General features: G+C 46.1%; 2 protein-coding genes across 2 annotated transcripts; one reads left to right on the top strand and one right to left on the bottom strand.

The window, feature by feature from the left end:
* The first annotated feature begins 335 nt into the window (after window positions 1–335).
* Window positions 336–3,706, top strand: LOC119349055 (receptor-like protein kinase HSL1). The gene is made up of 2 exons (XM_037617064.1): window positions 336–3,085; window positions 3,179–3,706. Exons 1-2 carry the CDS (start codon window positions 403–405, stop codon window positions 3,628–3,630), a joined length of 3,135 nt encoding a protein of 1,044 aa, XP_037472961.1. The 5' UTR covers window positions 336–402; the 3' UTR covers window positions 3,631–3,706.
* Window positions 3,707–3,868: 162 nt separating this feature from the next.
* LOC119349056 (hexokinase-5-like) lies at window positions 3,869–8,382 on the bottom strand. Its single transcript, XM_037617065.1, has 9 exons — window positions 7,968–8,382; window positions 7,002–7,152; window positions 6,732–6,914; window positions 6,344–6,418; window positions 6,018–6,173; window positions 5,790–5,888; window positions 5,587–5,717; window positions 4,691–4,772; window positions 3,869–4,615 (listed from the first exon to the last, which is right to left on the bottom strand). Exons 1-9 carry the CDS (start codon window positions 8,264–8,266, stop codon window positions 4,268–4,270), a joined length of 1,524 nt encoding a protein of 507 aa, XP_037472962.1. The 5' UTR covers window positions 8,267–8,382; the 3' UTR covers window positions 3,869–4,267.
* Window positions 8,383–13,179: the final 4,797 nt, after the last annotated feature.

The following is a 13,179-nucleotide window of genomic DNA, read 5'->3' as shown; positions in this document are numbered from 1 at the left end:
GGCATCAGCTGAGGTGGCCGGCGGCGGTCATTGCCGCGGAGAGTATACTAAAACCATCTAGAACGCGTCCCCTTCAGTTCAATTAATTTGACCCTGCCTAAACCCCACACTAACAACACATGTAGCAAACACGAATTAAACAACCAAGTAAGAAACAAAGATTGAAGCTTCCAAGCAAGCACCACCCGACAACCCCAACGAGCACAATATCCAACAGAATGAAAAAGGAATTAAAAGGGACAAAAAGAAAAGGAAAAAATATAACGGCCGCGGCCAGTTCCCACTACATAACGCGCCCACACGTTTCCACACCGGGGTCAGCGACGGCAGGCCGCTCCCGCCAACCAAACTGAACGCACGCTTCCGTCCTCCGGCGGCCGGAAACCACCCAGCGACCCGACCATGGCGTCGCCACGCCGCACCTATCTCCCACTCCTCGCGCTCTGCCTCGTCCTGCACCTGCGCCATGCCGCGGCGCAGCAGGCCGACGAGCGGCAGCTCCTGCTCGAGGTCAAGCGCGCGTGGGGCGACCCGGCGGAGCTCGCGTCGTGGTCGGCGGCTACGGGCTCGCCCTGCGCCGGCTGGGCCCACGTCTCCTGCGACGGCGCCGGCCGGGTGACCTCCCTCGCCCTCCCGAACGTCACCGTCTCCGGCCCCGTCCCCGACGCCATCGGCCGGCTCGCCAGCCTCGCCACGCTCGACCTCAGCAACACCAGCGTCAGCGGCGGCTTCCCGAAGTCCCTCTACAACTGCACGGGCCTCACGTACCTCGACCTCTCGATGAACACGCTCTCGGGCGACCTCCCCGCCGACATCGGCCGCCTCGGGGAGAACCTCACGTACCTGGCCCTGAACGGCAACGGCTTCACCGGTCAGGTGCCGCCCGCGCTGTCCAAGCTCAAGAACCTGACAGTCCTCGCTCTCAACAGCAACCAGCTCACCGGCACCATCCCGCCGGAGCTCGGGGAGCTGACTGGCCTCCAGACGCTCAAGCTCGAGGTCAACCCGTTCGTCCCCGGCAAGCTGCCGGAATCGTTCAAGAACTTGACGAGGCTGGCCACTGTCTGGCTAGCCGGATGCAACCTCACCGGCGAGTTCCCGAGCTACCTCCCGGGGCTGTCGGAGTTGGTGTGGCTTGACCTGTCGACGAACGCGTTCACCGGGAACATTCCACCGTCGATCTGGAACCTCACCAAGCTGCAGGTGTTGTACTTACACTATAACAAGCTCGCTGGTGATGTCGTCATCGATGGCGCCATCGGAGCGGCGGGTCTAATCGAGATCGACCTGTCCTACAACAAGCTGACCGGAGCGATCCCTGAAAGGCTCGGGACCTTGACGAAGCTCATCAAATTATGCTTGAGCGGCAACGGCTTCTCCGGCGAGATACCGGCGAGCCTCGCCCAGCTACCGTCGCTGGTGTTCCTGTGGTTGTTCGAGAACAAACTCACGGGAGCGCTTCCGGCGGAGCTCGGGATGCACTCGCCGTCGCTGAGAGACATCCAGGTCGACGACAACGACCTCTCCGGGCCGATACCTGCGGGGGTCTGCCAGAACCGCGGGCTGTGGATCATCTCCGCCGCCCGCAACCGCCTGAACGGATCGATCCCGGCCAGCCTCGCCAAGTGCCCCGCGCTCATAAGCCTGCAGCTCCAAGACAACAAACTTTCCGGCGAGGTGCCGGCCGCGCTCTGGACGGAGACGAAGCTGATGACTCTGCTTTTGCAGAACAATGGAGGGCTCACCGGTGCCCTGCCAGAGACGCTGTTTTGGAACATGACGAGGCTCTACATCATGAATAACAAGTTCAGAGGCAGCCTTCCGTCGTCGGCGGCTAAGCTGCAGAAGTTCAACGCCGGGAACAACTCCTTCTCCGGCGAGATACCCGCGGGGCTCGCCGCCGGCATGCCGCTGCTGCAGGAGTTCATCCTGTCGTCCAACCAGCTGTCGGGCGCGATCCCGGCGGGCATCGCGTCGCTCGGTGGCCTGACGCAGATGAACTTCAGCAACAACCAGCTCACCGGCGAGATACCGGCGGGGTTGGGCTCCATGCCGGTGCTCACCCTGCTCGACCTCTCGTCCAACCAACTCTCCGGCAGCATCCCGCGAGCGCTGGGATCGCTAAGGCTGAACCAGCTAAACCTGTCATCCAATGACCTCGCCGGCGAGGTCCCGGAGGCGCTCGCTGTCCCCGCCTACGACCGAAGCTTCCTGGGCAACCGCGCGCTCTGCACGGGCGCGGCGTCGTCGGGGAACCTCGCCGGCGTGAGCTCGTGCGCGGCCAGGTCATCCGACAAGGTATCACCAGGCCTCCGCACCGGCCTTGTCGCCGCGGCCGCCGCGCTGCTCGTCGTCATCGCGGCGCTCGCCTTCTTCATCGTCCGCGACATCAAGAGGCGGAAGGGGCTCGCGCCGCCCGAGGAGGCCTGGAAGCTCACCCCTTTCCAGCCGCTGGACTTCGGCGAGGGCCCCGTGCTGCACGGGCTCGCCGACGAGAACCTCATCGGCAAGGGCGGGGCGGGGCGGGTGTACCGCGTGGAGTGCCCCAGCCGGAGCGGCGCGAGCGGCGGCACGGTGGTGGCCGTGAAGCGGATCTGGACCGGCGGGAAGGTGGAGAGGAAGCTGGAGCGGGAGTTCGAGTCGGAGGTGGACGTGCTCGGCCACGTCCGGCACACCAACATCGTCAAGCTCCTGTGCTGCCTCTCCCGCGCGGAGACCAAGCTCCTCGTCTACGAGTACATGGGCAACGGCAGCCTGGACAAGTGGCTCCACGGCCACAGGTGGCCGGCACCGGCTGGGAGCTCGATGCCGGCGAGGGCCCCCTCGGTCAGGCGAGCGCCGCTGAACTGGCCGGCGAGGGTGAGGGTGGCCGTGGGCGCGGCGCGGGGGCTGAGCTACATGCACCACGAGTGCTCCCCGCCGGTGGTGCACCGGGACGTCAAGTGCAGCAACATCCTGCTCGACGCGGAGCTCAACGCCAAGGTCGCCGACTTCGGGCTCGCCAGGATGCTCGTCGAAGCCGCCGGCACGACGCCACACGACACCATGTCCGCCGTCGCCGGAACCTTCGGCTACATGGCTCCCGGTACGCACCGATCACCGATCACCTTGATAGTAATCCTCAACGCTAAAATTTCTTTGCGGCGCAGTGGCTTATCTTTTTCGCCATGTTATGCAGAGTGCGCGTACACGAGGAAGGCGAACGAGAAGGTGGACGTGTACAGCTTCGGGGTGGTGCTGCTGGAGCTGGCCACCGGCAGGGAGGCCGGCAACGGCGGCGAGCACTGCTCGCTGGCGGAGTGGGCGTGGCGGCACCTGCAGTCGGGGAAGAGCATCGCCGACGCGGCGGACGAGTGCATCGGCGACGCCAGGCAAAGTGACGACTTCGAGGTCGTGTTCAAGCTCGGCATCATCTGCACCGGCGCCCAGCCGTCGACGCGGCCAACCATGAAGGACGTGCTGCAGATACTGCTGCGGTGCGAGCAGGCTCACCGGAAAAACCTCGACGAGAAGACGGGCGTCTCCGAGTACGACGCCGCCCCGCTGCTGCCAGCAGTGCGAGGGGGCAGTCGCCGGAAACGGCTATCCGACGCCGCTGACGGCAAGGGTAGCTTCGACGTCGTCGTCTGACGAAATGTCGTAGTGACGTCAGAATATAGTTGTAAGGTTCAGTAGTAACTAAGTAGTAAGACAGTGCAGTTTCAGAGCAGAGCAGATAACAATGGTGGAATGTTGTACACAGTGTGACAGCCTTCAGATGAGCAGTTGCTTGAAGTGGATCAAATTCAGACAAAACTAGTATTATTCTGAAGACAGAGATGAGCATTCAGACATACATAAATGTATATACTGGAGAAACCAGGCAACATAAAAAGATGGTTAAATTGGATGATGTCGATCCCCATCTTTATTGGAAGGAGAAAATACAAAAAAAAGGATTAACAAAATGTTATGGATTACAAACACCACCAGACAAGGGGAAAAAGAATCGGCAGAACAGGAATGGCATTGTCCAAACCTCCATCTCCATATGTTGCTGCCACTCAAACTTTTATGCCATTAGATAAACCTCCAAGCTCTTTGGCGCTATGCTAGCTACATCCCGCTGCAGACGCACCGGAGAGTGTCCGCAGAATAGCCGAAGAAGGTAAAATTCCACCACCAGGCGATTAGGAAGGTTCGAAGGGAAAAGAAAGAAAAAAAAAGGAAGAGAAGAGGCTGCTACACTCTGGGTTCAATCCATCCATCGGGCTCGTTACCAAGAAGACTAGTAGATATCAGCGTACTGGGAGTGCGAAGCGGCGAGGAGAGCAGCTCCAATGCCAGAGCCGTCATTGGCCAGCTTGGCAACCAGCGAAGAAGAGGCTTCGTCCCCGAGGAGATCTGAAAGAGTTGCCTCTAAGCAGCTGCTGAACTTTTTGTAGTGCTCATAGAGACCACCGTCCAATGCAACCACGGTCCTTTGCATCGGGCTGCCGTCGGTTGGCACCTTGTCCCGGCCTAGCTTCTTCAGGATGCCATATATGCCAGCAGCGGCCAAGCGTGCGCCGCGCTCTGCAACGATGTCACATATGTGACGAGTAATGTATCTTACTTCCAGGGAAGTATCCGCAACCTAAACATGAGATCAACATGTTAATCAATGGTCACTGAACAACTTTTGTATCCACTTAGGTTCAAACAGTCGTACCCCAACGATATCCTTTAGCTTGCTTCCCAGAATTTTAAGGTCATGTGATGCATCGTGGTGCATGGCGGACATATCTGGGGTCCTGCAACATAAGATTTAGAATAAGAATACAGCAAAAAAGTTTCAACAAATAGATACTCTTTATCGTAAATGGGTAAATATTCGTCAGGAATTATCACCGATTAGCGATTAGTGGTGTTAATGCCAATGGAAGCTTCATCAGGTATCAAGAATGGTATGCTACTCAGTGCATCCATCTATTAATGACTTATATAATCTATTTGCCCCCAAGTAAATACTTTATTTATTCTAACAAAGAGAAGGTGAAAATTAATCATTAGGCCACTACTCAGACTTTATGATAGGTTTGACAAAAACAAAGAACAAAACAAACATAAGTTTGGCTTTGGTTTCGAATTCTCTTATAATATTAAGGTGTGCACGAAACAAACTCTATCTAACTAGACAATTGCACAGGCCATCCATCTTAATATTCTAATACGACAGAGAAAAAGAATACAAAGCTTTGAATTGAACAAAGCCGTGACAAAACGGAGCATTGACCAGAAGAAAAGTATTTTATCACCGGCAATGATCAATCAGCACTAAGTTTAGAATATTTGTCACCTCACATGGATTACTCGAATGAAGTAAATGTATAGCTTCAAGAGGCACGCAACTTCCCAAATTTTGTAAACTGTGGGCCTTACATGGACTAGTCAACACATGTAACAATATTTAGAAGCTTCCTTGTGCAGTTTGGCTATTATTGGCACTTATCTTTTTATTATTATAAAAAATTCTTGATATGTGTTTAGCTAACAAAATAAATAACAGTTTTTCCCATGTCAAGAAGCAAGCATGAAAAGCTCAGTGACCAATGGATCAAGTATTACCTAAGTACGAATGGCAGTTCCAGCTTAGCTGGAACAACATCCCCAAACAATGCAGCATCATGAGCCAGTTTCAGTAAGATTCTTCGCACAATCTCTCCAAGATACATGCCGGAAATCAACTTTTCATAGATCTATCATACAAAATATATTAGTACGGTTCAGCACAAAAACGTGAATGGAATTGAAAACACCAAGATAAACACCTGTTCTCCAGGGTTCAAACTTTCAAAGTCCAATGCTTTGTCGTATTCTGAAAGTGGAAGCTTGTCCGATTTAAAGCTTCCCCATTCCGTGTTGATTACCTAGAGAATAGGAAATAATTATGTGGTTAAAAATACAAATTTTAAGAGAGACTAATACAACACAGCAGTGAACGTACAATGTTTCATGGGGCTTTTTTACTTCAAGCATAAGGAATTTCAAACACTAACCATATTTCCGGATTTTGGCAGTAGTCCAGTCCACTTAGGAATTGCATTAGCATGCTCAACATATGCTGCGTTTGTACCAGTGCCCAATATTACAGCAGCAACCACATCATTATCCATATATCTCCCACCAGCCAATGTGCCGACTGTGTCATTAACCTACAAAACATCAACACTCAGCCTGAGAATATATGTTTTGGACACACGACCATGTTTGTTCGCACTCCATTAATAGAGAAAAGATTAACAAATAATAGAAGTAGCGTCGGAAAACACAGAAATTAGCATTGTCTTATATACGAGAGTCAACCATAGATATGGTGTATTACCAGTGCTGTAACTTTCATATCCAGCCCCTGCCTCTCCATGGCCTTGCTCAACTCAGCCACAACATCCTCACCAACCTGATTAAGGAGTAACAAAAAGAACACGTCAAAATCAAGGAATTATGGTTATTATAGAAAGATCGACAATTGGCTCAGATACCATATAAACCGCAAAACATACTATTTGTACTGCATATCAAGAATATGCTTCCTAACCAGTAACCTCAATTAAACTTCAACACTTAAGTTCTGATTGACATATCAAATCAAGCTTTACCACCAGAAACTTGCCAAGGTAATCCATGGATTTATAAGAAAATCCAGTGGGACTTATGCTACGTAATGTGCTAGGAACTGCTCAACAAATGCTGTGTAATGTTTTGAATTTTACCGTGCCGTTGATTGAAAAGCCCTTTGTCCACTTGATGAGTGTTCCTGATGATATCGATAATTGGTTTACCGGAAAGGAAAAGGTGAAACCCAGCTCTCTCTGCCTCCCCATTGGGAGGTGGAACTCGTCACCTTCAGTTTCAACAAATTTGGCCAATACAGCAGCAATGAAATCAAATAGTTCCTGTAATAATAATTCAAATTAAATTAGTAAACATGCATGTAGATTTGTGACTCCAGGGAGCTTGAAAACCGAATACCAGGTACTCACCAAGGAAGTTCCAACCATCAGGTGTGGTGGAATAGAGACTTCCTGATACTGTTGCTTGGCAACACGTTTCTCCCTTCCTCCAAGCTGGACTCGCAGAACACGGAAGTTGGTACCTCCAAGATCCAATGCATAAAACAAGCCATGTTCGTCCCTGCAGAAATAGCACCCAAATGATTAAACAATAAAGTTATACAAGTCTAGGAAAAATGTCCTGTTTTTCAGAGAATTGCATGTAATAGATATACAGATTACAATTTGTCTTTGAGAAACAAAGCACATAACAGATTATACTTGGAGAGGATGAGTTCTACTGGTGGATATAATTGAACAAAGAAATTGGTGAAACAAACCAATTACATAAGAACTTCTGTACAGATTTCACATAATTGGGCATATGGGAGTAATCCTGAGTGAACCATCCCTGCCATAATCGGTTAGTACATCCCACTGATGGCCTATTGAGAAATGAACATCCACACCAACTCATGGAAATCTCATGTGGTGGCATGCTGATTGATCGAAAATAAATAAATCCTAAATCACCAAAATTCGGACGACCATACGATCAGCAAACAGGGGATGCGCCAGAGCGAGATCGGTCAGTTCATATATTATGAGATAATAAAAGGATCACATCCTTGCTCATGATGATTCATCGAGAATCAGTGGAGGTCACCTAAGAGGCGACGGTGTTCCTGATTTCGGGCTGAATCGCCACAAGGCGCGATCTTGGCACAGAAATTCAGACTAAGATCCGCACATTTCACCGTACGGCCACTTATATGCCTAATCAAGAGTAGGATTGGAGAATTCCCGTGGCGTACGCGACCAAGGAAAGCGCAATATATCCGCAGGCCACTTTCCCAGCAGCAGACGGATCACGAGGCCCACAGGTCAACCCGACAAGTTAAGGCTAAGGATGGGACGGGATCGGGTCAGATCCGGAATGGGGGTGGTTTCCCTTACCCGGTGGGGAGGTTGTCGACGTAGCTGATGAGCATCTTGAGCTGGGAGTGCATGTCCCCGCGCAGTCCGCGCTCCATCTCGAGGACGAGCGCGTCGGAGATGCCCCGCAGCAGGGCGGTGGGCGTGGCGAGCGTGCGCTCGACGTCCTCGATGACGGCCGCCACCTTCTTCTTGCGCTCGGCCTCGGCGGCGCCGAGCAGCTCCGCGTCCCTGCGGCGCCGGCGCCGGCCGAGCACGACCGCCGTGCCCACCGCCGCGCACACCACCACCGCCGTCCCCACCGCCGCCGCCTTCCCCATCCTCGCGCCTGGACTACTGGATCGGTCGGCTCCGCTCTGGATCCGGGGGCTGGCTTGTGAAGGGGGAGGAGGGATCGCTGGTTCCCCGGGCGCGGGCGGAGGGGGGGGAGAAAGAGAGGGAGGGAGGGGGGAGGGCAGCCACTGGCCGGCCGTTTTAACCGCTATACGACTTTTTAACCGCCCCTTCTTCCGTCGTCGTCCCCCCGCTTGCCTCGGCCCCGCGGCATTTATGATCCACCTATCGTGGCCTCGACGGCCGCGATCCGTTCTCCGGGACACGTGGGCGGCCGGGATGGGGGCGTCCGTAGGGAAGTGGATCTGGGTATTCCTTTTTGGATTACAGAACGGATTTACCTGGATATACATCGCGGTGGAAAGGATCCTTCCTGTCAGGCCGTTGACTTAGGGCCCAGGCCCGCGTGTCGGTGGGTGCTGTGTTTGGAGGGTGGGGGAGGCTTGCGAGGAAAGTCAGATGCGTAGAGAGAGGGTAAAAAGGATTGGAAAATACGGCTCACGTGGATCGGCGGGGCCCACTTGGAGTTCGATGACGGGACGGTGATGTCATCCATGGTGTGGCCATGTGGGGGAGGGGTGCGGTGCCAGTAGGCCGTAGGGTCAACCGCCACCAACCGTCCGCTGCGCGGCGGAGGAGCTACGCGTCGGCGTTCGTTCGTTCGGCTCGACCACGACGACGACAGCGCAGCCACCGCCGACGTACTACCGGCGACTTGCTGCAGAGCCCACGCGCGACGCGAGGATTACCGGCGACTTGCTGCAGAGCCCTATGCGATCCACTTACTCCCTTCGTGCGAAAATACTCGTCGGAGGAATGGATATATCTAGATATATTTTAGTTCTAGATACATTCATTTCTATGTATTTTTCTACAAGTATTTTCGAACAAAGGGAGTACATTTTATTCTTTCAACGCACACACGCAATCTTCACGAGCATCTTTGAAAGACTCAATCGACGCATCACCTTGAACTTGACGAAGCCATCACAGACGTTTTTCATAGTTGGACCAAAACGTCTCCTCCCACTAAATGGGCATCACCGAAATCTCTGAAATAAATTTAGTAAAATGCGCTCGCCAGTGCCAAGTATAGGACTTGAACCCTAGGCTGGTCTATCACAAAGAATCTAATCATCTAAGTTATGCTCAACTCGTGTAGTGCCAGCTATTTAAAAAAGTCTTGCATGAGTTGTCATGATCTTCGTAACAAAATAGTATATAACTCATGGTGACCGTTATAGCAAATACCTTGTAACAGCACATGACAATTTTATTTGTTTTCACATGAAAATTTTGGACGTTTGCTACTCCCTCCGTTCCTAAAAATTCGTCTTTTTAGAGATTTTAAATGGACTACCACATATGGATGTATATAGACATATTTTAGAGTGTAGATTCACTCATTTTGCTTCGTATGTAGTCACTTGTTGAAATCTCTAGAAAGACAAATATTAGGAACAGAGGGGTAGAAAATATTAAAATTCTGACACCAGTTTCTATAACATTTCCTTATAATCAATCGTCCATATGACGATCGTAGCTAAAAAATAGATTTTCGCAGAGTCATGAGGGCAGCTCTATATCTCATTTACAACGAGACCTAGTGTGCTCTTGCGTCAGATGCCTCCCTAAATGGGCCTGGGCTAGTCGCGTGGGAGGCCACAGTCTCTTTTTTTCTTCATGTTTTTTTGTTTCATTTTTTACTTTTGTTTATACTTCCAAATATACTAAATAAATACCAACAAAAAATATTCTAAATAATTGTATTATGTAAGTTTATTTACTAACCAAGTATTTGATAATTGTTAAGTTTATAAAGAGAATATTTATCACGTATATGAAAAAAATATTTAAAAAGTACAATGTATGTAAAAAAAGTTGAACATGTATTTAAAATTTTTTAATCATGCATTTGAAAATTAATAAACAAGTACATGAAAAATGTTAAATATGTATATGCAAAAAGTTGACCATGTATTAAAAAAGATGTCAAACTTGTATTTGAAAATGTCTAATCAAGCATTTGAGAATAATAAAATTTTAATAAAAAATGTTGACAATGTATTAGAAAAATGTTAATCACGTATTTGAAAATGTTCATCAAACATGTGAAAATGTTATTTATATAGAAAAAATGATGACCTTGTATTAAAAAATGTTGATCAAACATTTGAAAAATGTTATATACGTATAACAAAATGTTTCTTATGTATAAGAAAAATATACAATGCGTGTGAAAAGAGTTGATCTTGTATCTAGAAATGGTAATCAAGTATCTAAAATATGTTAAACAAGTATTTGAAAATGTTAATAAAGAATTTGAAATATGTTAAATGTATATAGAAAAAATGTTATCCATGTATTAAAAATGTTAATCTTGTATTCTACAAATGTTAATCAAGCATTTGAGAACATTAAAATGTGTACAGAATATTTGTTGACCACATATTAAAAATGCTACTCCCATATTTCAAAAATATTAATCAGGCATTTGATTTTTTAAAAAATTAGTATGAAAAAAAATGTTAAACATGTATTAAAAAATGTTGAACTTGCACTAGAAAAATTGTCTTGACTAATAAAAAATATGTAGAATGAAAACCAATGGGAAAAAAAACTAACAATACACTAAAAATTGAAAAATAAACAAAAGAAACTAAAGAAAAGAGAAAACGGAAGAACAAGTGCAAAAAGAATGGTAACAATGAAAGCTGATAATGAAACAGAAGAGTCCGATGAGGACCAAGAAAAAACCAAAACCAAAGAAAAGGAATAAGGAAATGGCAAAGAAAAGAAAAAATATTTAAAACCATGAAACAATAAAGAAAACACTTAGAAAAGAAAGAATCTAAAGAAAATTAGTGAAAAAAGAGAAATAAAGAAAAAAGAAAAAACGATGAAAATGGAAGAAAGGAACAAAGAAACCTGAAGAAAAATCAAGAACCAATAAAGAAAATAAAAAAACTAGTGAAAACCAAGGAAAAAACAAAGAAACCGAATAAAGAAAAAAAATAACTAGTGAAAACCGAGAAAAACAAAGAAAAGCAAAGTTACATTGAAGAATAAAGAATATCCAAAGAAAACCGGTAATAAATAAAAAGAATAAAAAAAAGACAAAATAAAATGGAAAACAAACCAGAGCAGGAGCGAACATACATCGAGCAAACTATACTGAGCGAACAACTTGGATAATAGGTCAGCACGCAGGCGAAACGGCTGACGCGAGAGCTCGTTCCATTCTACTATAAGCGTGATATAGCTCTCGCGAGTCATTTTTTTTGAGAAATTGCTCTCGCGAGTCGTGAGACACCTCTCAGACTATATAATATATTTATGGTGTCTTCTCAAAATCAAGCCCGCAAGTTTCCAATTATATATATTCCTATGGTGTGTGTAGCATGTGCAGGTGGACCATGTTCCTGCGAGGCCGAAAGTGCACCCCGCCCACAAGGATGGGCCAGCCTATTAGTTTGTTTCAGTTTTCTTCTATCTGTCTTCTATCATTGTTTTCTATTTTGGTTTCTATTTCTTCCTTTCTTTTCACATCGCAATTTTTTCAAAAAATGAAAATTAAATTAAATCACAACAATTTTTGAATTCATCAATTTTTCTAAAGATGTGAACAGTTTCCAAATTTTCTAATATTATTTTTATTTATTGAATTTCTATTGAATTCTAAAAGAATTTTTAAATTTATGAACACTTTGTTTCTAACTCGCAAACATTTATTATAAAGAAGTGGACATTTTTTAAGGTTATAAACATTTTTTAAAAATTCATTAGCCTCCTTGGGCTTTGTGAACCCTTTTTTTTGGAAATTCATCAACATTTTTTCAAATTTTTTCCATTCGCAAACATGTATTGAAATTCATGAAATTTATTTAAATTCATGAACATTTTTGTGAATTCGCGTGCAATTTCCGAAATTACTAAATAGTTTTTGAAATCATGAACATTTTTATGGATCTAGAATTATTTTTTGAAATTCATGAATGTTTTCTGAATTCGCAAACATTCAATACAGAGAATGTGATGGGCTAGCCACTACAACACAAGACTTATTGTGATTTCTCAAAAAAAAAAGACTTATCATGACATATGTAAAAGAAACTACCCGCAGCGGCAAAAAGTGAACCAGGTCGCTTCCACAAAACATGTTGCCAAAGGATCGAACACAGGACCTCCCACTAGGAGAGCGTCAATAACCAGTGCAGTAACTGAGGTTATGTGTCTGTAAAGGCAGCGAACTATAAATAGGCTGCCGATTAATTATTATTTCAAAATTCGAATGTGATTAGAGACAAAATAGGAACAAAAATATTTGGGAAAAAGATTAGAGATCAAATAGTAATAAAAAAGAATATAAGAAATTTATTCTAAATTATGAACTATTTTTTGTAAACATAAGTGATTTTTTTGAAAAAGTGAACGTTTTTAAAAATTGAAAACTACTTTACAAAACTCAAGCATTTTTTGAATTTGCGAATTAATTTAGAAAACATGAACATTTTTTGAATTTGTGAACAAATTTTGAAAACTGTAGAATCTTTTTGAATATGAGAACAAATTTGGGAAAGAGGAACATACTTTGAAATTCCAAACGCTTTTGAATTTGAGAAAAAGTACTAAACATGCAAACATTTTTTGAATTTGTGAAGAAATTTTGAAACATGAATATTTTCTAAATATTTGAATTTTTTGAAAAGGAAAATATTTGCTAAATTTGTGTAGAAAATTTAAAACAGAAACATTATTAGACAATTCTCAGTTTTTTCCCAATTTGTGAACAAAATTTAAACGTGTGAACATTTTTGTATTTTTGAACAAATTTTGGAAATAGGAACTTTTTTTGAAACAAAATATTATTTGGTTTGTGAACAAAAAGTCGATTTTCTTC

Source organism: Triticum dicoccoides, chromosome 1B (genome assembly GCF_002162155.2).
Source record: "Triticum dicoccoides isolate Atlit2015 ecotype Zavitan chromosome 1B, WEW_v2.0, whole genome shotgun sequence".
Taxonomy (NCBI): domain Eukaryota; kingdom Viridiplantae; phylum Streptophyta; class Magnoliopsida; order Poales; family Poaceae; genus Triticum; species Triticum dicoccoides.
Note: the sequence above shows the minus strand (reverse complement) of the source record. Positions and strands in the feature narration are given on the sequence as shown.

Excerpts from the sequence above, each read along its gene's own strand:
- LOC119349055 (XM_037617064.1), top strand. The coding sequence starts at position 403 with ATGGCGTCGCCACGCCGCACCTATCTCCCACTCCTCGCGCTCTGCCTC. Across the intron at positions 3,086-3,178 it reads CTTCGGCTACATGGCTCCCG|AGTGCGCGTACACGAGGAAG; the intron begins GTACGCACCGAT and ends CATGTTATGCAG.
- LOC119349056 (XM_037617065.1), bottom strand. The coding sequence starts at position 8,266 with ATGGGGAAGGCGGCGGCGGTGGGGACGGCGGTGGTGGTGTGCGCGGCG. Across the intron at positions 6,419-6,731 it reads GCTTTTCAATCAACGGCACG|GTTGGTGAGGATGTTGTGGC; the intron begins GTAAAATTCAAA and ends CTCCTTAATCAG. Across the intron at positions 4,773-5,586 it reads GAACTGCCATTCGTACTTAG|GACCCCAGATATGTCCGCCA; the intron begins GTAATACTTGAT and ends CTTATGTTGCAG.